Below are 5,533 nucleotides of genomic sequence, written 5' to 3' on the forward strand. Positions count from 1 at the left end.
GCTATGCAGGCACTGGTAGCCAAAGATCTGAAGCACTTTATAAGCATCTTGGAACTAAATTTCATGTTGTCCTTGTGAGATTATAAATAGTCTCTTCCCCTCTTTATAGATGGAGAAGAAGGGAAATGAGGCACATCATGGTTGGAGGGAGGCCTGCTCCAAATTTGGCTGAACTTAGTGACAGCCTTTTGTTGAACTTCCGGAGAAATGAATGAGTCCCTAAGGACCTGATCCAGAGCCCACTGATGTTTATGGAAAGAGTCCTATTGTCTCTCAAAACTTCTGAAACAGTTCTCAGTTTTATCACAGACAGGTCATTAAGGATGATAACACAAGTCCCTCAAGCTCCAGTTCTGTGCCTTAACCAGCCCCAAGCCAGCAGAACAGTTATTACCATCTCCTCTCAGCAGTCTTTTGAAAGGGGTAAAGCACTGAACAAGCAGAAAACATGAAACATTTCATATTTCATGGCTCACCTGCACTGTTGGTGTCCCTGTGGAACCTGTGTTGTGTACAATTAGAGTCAGTGACATTCAATAATGTCAGTGGAAGTTAGGTATGTAAGGCTGTGGTCTTGGATGGAGCAAGAACCAAAGCATCAGGGTACAACCAAACCACTGCATCACTAAGAACGGGTCTAGTCTTCTGTGTAACCCTCTGAAATGCTGCCTCCTCATTTCTCCTCCTCACATGATACCCTCTGGAAATGAGGCAGTGTACCCGCTTAAATGGAGCACTTAGTGGATGTCTTCTGCCCTAGATGTGCTTGTAGGAGTGTGCTCGGGGAAACCAGATTGCATGCATCACATCCTAGAAATGAGGCAGAGTTGGGGCAGTAGGTGAGGAGCACATCTTAGTGATGTTTTAGAGAGTGGCACAGAGGCAGTATAAACAATTCCATATCATGCCTGGCAATAGTGCCTTCAAGCATGTTCTTCATGAGACTTCCTGCCAACTATCTCCTTCACCAGAAGCAGTATAGCTATGTTGGGTTAATTAGCACTAGAATGAAAGCCAACTAGCCTACCTGAAGACCTATGTGGACTCCCCTATGCATCTGGGTTGGGAGGCAACTGGATCAACATGGCATGCTTGAAGGTGCTGCTACTGGAGAAGGTCAGTTTACCACAGAGGCATAACTGGGCACGTCACTTTGGGTGGTGACAGTGCATGGGACAGTATCAGTGGCGAGGCTGCTGCTGGTGGCAACAGAAGCTGAGTTGGCAGCACAGCAGCTGGTATTTTTGTGCCTCGCACCAACTCAGTGCCCCAGTCACCCCTCCCCTTAGCTACATGACTGCTTTAGCATGTAGATAGGGAAAGAATACCATATTTACTTACATACAGCATGCACCTTCCCCCAAAAATTAGCCTTCTAAAGCTTGAGCGCATATCTTAAACAGGGGAGTTAACTTTTTTCACCCAGAATAGAAGAATGCAAATGTAGTAAGATGGTTGCTACTTCTTTTCTTTCTATTTCTTCCAGAAGCTACACGGAGGGTGGGATGGAGTCCATCGGGGCAGAGCTGTAGCGGATACAGTGGTATGGTTGTAGCTTGATTTGATTCTTGTTCCACCCAAAATTTAAAACCAAATGTCTGGCAGCAGCAGTAGCACTTCTCTTCAGGCAGTTCTTGAAGTACTCAATGGACTTCATGGCTCATTTATAATCCAACAGATTCCTCCTAATTTTTCTTCGCTCTGCAGATAGTCTTAATACTCTACTAATCACACTAGCCTTTTTTCAGCAATTTTGCTGTCTGTTGGCTACCTTTTGTTTCTCTTCTCATATTTCACAGCCCTGCAGGCTGTTCTTAGTCCTTTTCAAATGGAATCCAGTCTTTAGCAACAGCTATAGTTTCAGCTTTTGCCTGAGCAGCCAAGAGGTGCTTGTTCAGCTGTGAGAAGGTTAAAACTGTAGCGTCTTCCCAAGCAGGAAAGGGAGGATAAGTGATCTGAAGGTTAGGCTGTGTCCCTGCTCTGAGTGTCCATAACACTGGGAAAAATCTCTTTCCCCACTCCATTTTGCCTTCATGAAAACAAGGTATGTGTCTTATTTCGGAGCACATAGTACCTTTTTTATCTGCTTTAAGGGCCTAATCCAGCTCCAGTCTGATGTTAATGGAAGTCTTCAATTTGCCCTTCACAGGATATGAATCAAGCTCTAACCAGCCTATATTTTACAAAGTAACATATAAACAGTACTTTGTAGGGGCCTCAACCCAGTGGTGTGACAAGATATGGGTGAGCAAGAGCATTGGCCCCAGGCACTGATTTTAGAGGGCACAAGAATGGTGACTACTGCCAGCCCAGCTGCGACTGGCCTCCCAGGTGCAGAAATTGCTTGTTATGCCTCTTCTCCACCTATAAACCATTACTTTGCATCATTCCAGTGAGCTCAGTGGATCTACTGTAAAAAAGGATTCATGCAGGACTCATTTTTTAGTTTTAGCAAATTTCCTATTTCTCTAGAATCTCAAGCAAAATCGCAACACAGCCTATCAGTAATGCGAGCAGCATCAATTTCTTTTTACAATTTCCTTTTACAATTTTTCTGTCTTATCAACTGCTATAGATGCTTCCCTTCCTTTCTTAAGAACATAAGAATTTCTGGTACATCCTGACTGAACTGTAAAAAGACAGCGTTGAATAGCTAGAGAGATTGAAAATAGAGGTCTGCAGCTCTCTGCTCCTTCACACAATGTTAGAACAACCCATGTGACGAGTAAATGTGCCCACTCTTGAAACTTAATTCTCCTAAAAAAGAGAGACAGTACAGCTAAGAAAGAAAATGACATTAAATGAGACCATTCTTTTGTCAAAAGCCATAATGAAACCAAGGGAGAGAGACAAAATCAGTTCATTTTTATTTGTAATTTGCAGATTGCAGTCTTGTCCTTCATTTAGATGTAGTGTTGATGGGCTCAAAATTGGCTCTTGTTATATTCCACAGGCTTTTTTGCTTGATACTGGTTTATCTGTCCCAGTTGTTTTTCTTTCCCTTCCAGTAAAATTGGCTGCTAAAACTTATGAAATTTGCAGTGGCTGTCGGGTTTCTTTTAATGTTTGCTCTATTATTTCCTAGTCAGTAATGGTAAATGCGCTTCATGTTCCTCCTTGCTGGAAGCCTAGGAGGCTGAGCCATTCATAATTATGAAATTGGTAGTTGTTCTCTAGGTTCATTCATAAGTAGTGATTTACATTATTGATTTTTTTTTTTCCCTATAATTGCTTGAATCCCACACTTTGAGCTGGTTCCTTCTGTCTGGGAGGATAGGCAAATAAGGATAGGATTTCTCAAAAGCCCTGAGTGAAACTGGAATACAGAGACCCGCTAAAAGCCATCTAGACACTTCTGAGAATCTCACATTTAGTTCTTAGTTAGGGCATCCGATTCTGGAAATGGATCAGTAGGTGTGCATGGTAATTCATGTCTATCAGTAAGGGTTTAGAGAAAATGGGACTTACTAGAGCAGGGCCAACTTGTTCTTCAAACAGTTAATTTACCAAGAAATTAAGTTTTTGTTGCTCTGAACCAGAGTTTGCAAATCTGGGGTTGAATTTAGCAGCTAGCTTAAGCTAAATAAAGAATTTGGAAATACAGTTATGATTCATGTTACCATTTCCAAAACAAACTCTTTCAATTCATTGGCTTGATCAGGAGTGGATAGGGGAGTATGGGGGGTGGGGTAGGAGGGGGAAGTGCACTGGCAGAGTTGTACCCATCCCTTGATTCCTGCTCTACCCAAAGTTTAAAACTAACTACATATCAGCGGCAGCAGCATTTCTGTTCAGGCATCAGCAAAAGTGTCAAATTTATGACTCATTTAAAATCTACCTGATCCTTTCTACACTCTTCATTCCACAGATGTTAATGACCTTCCTTTCCTTTTGAATCATCTTGAAGTTCCACTAATCAAGTTAGACTTCCTTCTGCAATTCTGCTGTCTGTTAGCTGCTCCCGGTAACATAGCTGCTATTTCACTGGCCTACTGACTGGTTTTAACGTATTTCAATGAAGTGATATTGTTATATTTAACATTCCAATGTTAAACTGAATAATGTAACCATAGGCTCTTAGCATATTAGTGAAGCTTCTGGTTCTTTTTACCTGGAGAAAAATGTGTTGTATTGTACAGGAGGATGCACTCATCATGTGAACCTACCTTTTCAAAATCCTATTCATGTAAGGTTTACATACTACTTGCAAAAACTCTCACCTCTATCTTACCCCCATTGGTTGGGGTGTTCTCATAAGGTGTGGGATACCAGAGCTCAAATCTCTTCACTACCTGACTTGGAGCAGGGATTTAAACACAACTCCTACCTTTCAGAAGAGTGCCCTGCCTACTGAGCTGTAGGATATCTTGGGGCTGGGCATATTCAGTGGTTTGTAAAGTGGAGCAGTTTCATATTCATTGGGCGAGAATGAAATTGTGTAAAAGAAAGCACCTCTTCTGGTAGCTAGATTACTTTTAAGATGGGGGGGGCTAATATAAACCTAATTACTAAATCAGGCAGAGAGGGGATTTTGATCAAGATCTGCAACAGTGGTAGGAGAGGAACCTGGTGCTGCCTCTTGTTTTTGTAAATGGTGAATCTACTTTCCAAGGTGAATTCAGCCTTTGCCTTTTATTAATTAAAAAAAAAAAAAAGAAATGTGGAAATAAAATGAAAAATATCTGATTCTGATTAAATGAAATGTTTGGGTATGTTGACAGTACTCTCATCTCCCTACACTACCTGCGGCAACTTAAAGGATGGTGTTATTTCAGGCACCATGCTTGGGAGTTGTTCCTGAAATGCTTATGAGGTTTGTTCCTGAAATGCTTAGGACCAAGGTAGACTCATACTTGTGGTTTCAATAGGCATGGTCCTGCCATGAGTAGGTGGTTGAACCAGATGACCTGCTGAGGTCCCTTGCAGTCCTATTTTTGTGATATGACTATAGATATTGGGGTGAGGGGATGATGTCAAATCCTAAATTTGATAAAGTTACTGTGACACAATACTCTTAGAGTTTTGATTTTGATTTGATTTTAATCCAGCATGACATTCTGACTTTTTCTTTCTTTCTTTCTTTTTAAATAAAAGTGCTATATAAACTCCTTGTAGCCCATTTTTTACTGGGTTAAAAACTAGCTAACCACATCTCAAAAGCTGATTGTAAAAAGGGAATCATCGCTGTGTAGATATAACTTCAACAGGGATCTCACACAGTTCAGTTCAGTTCTTTGTCTGGTGTTAATCAATATAATAATGAGTTGGAAGAAAATATAAAAGCTTATTGCTGGTAAAATTTGCAAATTGCACAGCAATCTGAAGCATGATAAATACATTTGGATCAGTGAATTACACCGGCCAACCCATCCATGGTCCTGGTGAAAGTAGGGTCATTTGAACAACATAGATTCATAGATGCTAGGGTCGGAAGGGACCTCAATGGATCATCGAGTCCGACCCCCTGCATAAGCAGGAAAGAGTGCTGGGCCTACATTACCCCAGCTAGATACACATCCAACCTTCTCTTGAA

General features: G+C 41.4%; 1 protein-coding gene across 1 annotated transcript in view; it reads left to right on the forward strand.

Moving 5' to 3' along the window:
- The first annotated feature begins 878 nt into the window (after window positions 1-878).
- The window catches only part of ALK (anaplastic lymphoma receptor tyrosine kinase), an 85,599-nt gene continuing 80,944 nt past the window's right edge, over window positions 879-5,533 (forward strand). Inside the window, exon 1 of the mRNA XM_019549589.1 lies at window positions 879-1,116. Within this exon, the coding sequence (XP_019405134.1) occupies window positions 1,038-1,116 (79 nt within the window). The 5' untranslated portion in view covers window positions 879-1,037. The remainder of the gene's footprint in view (window positions 1,117-5,533) is intronic.

Source organism: Crocodylus porosus, unplaced genomic scaffold, assembly GCF_001723895.1.
Source record: "Crocodylus porosus isolate Cpor-Errol unplaced genomic scaffold, CroPor_comp1, whole genome shotgun sequence".
Lineage (NCBI taxonomy): Eukaryota > Metazoa > Chordata > Crocodylia > Crocodylidae > Crocodylus > Crocodylus porosus.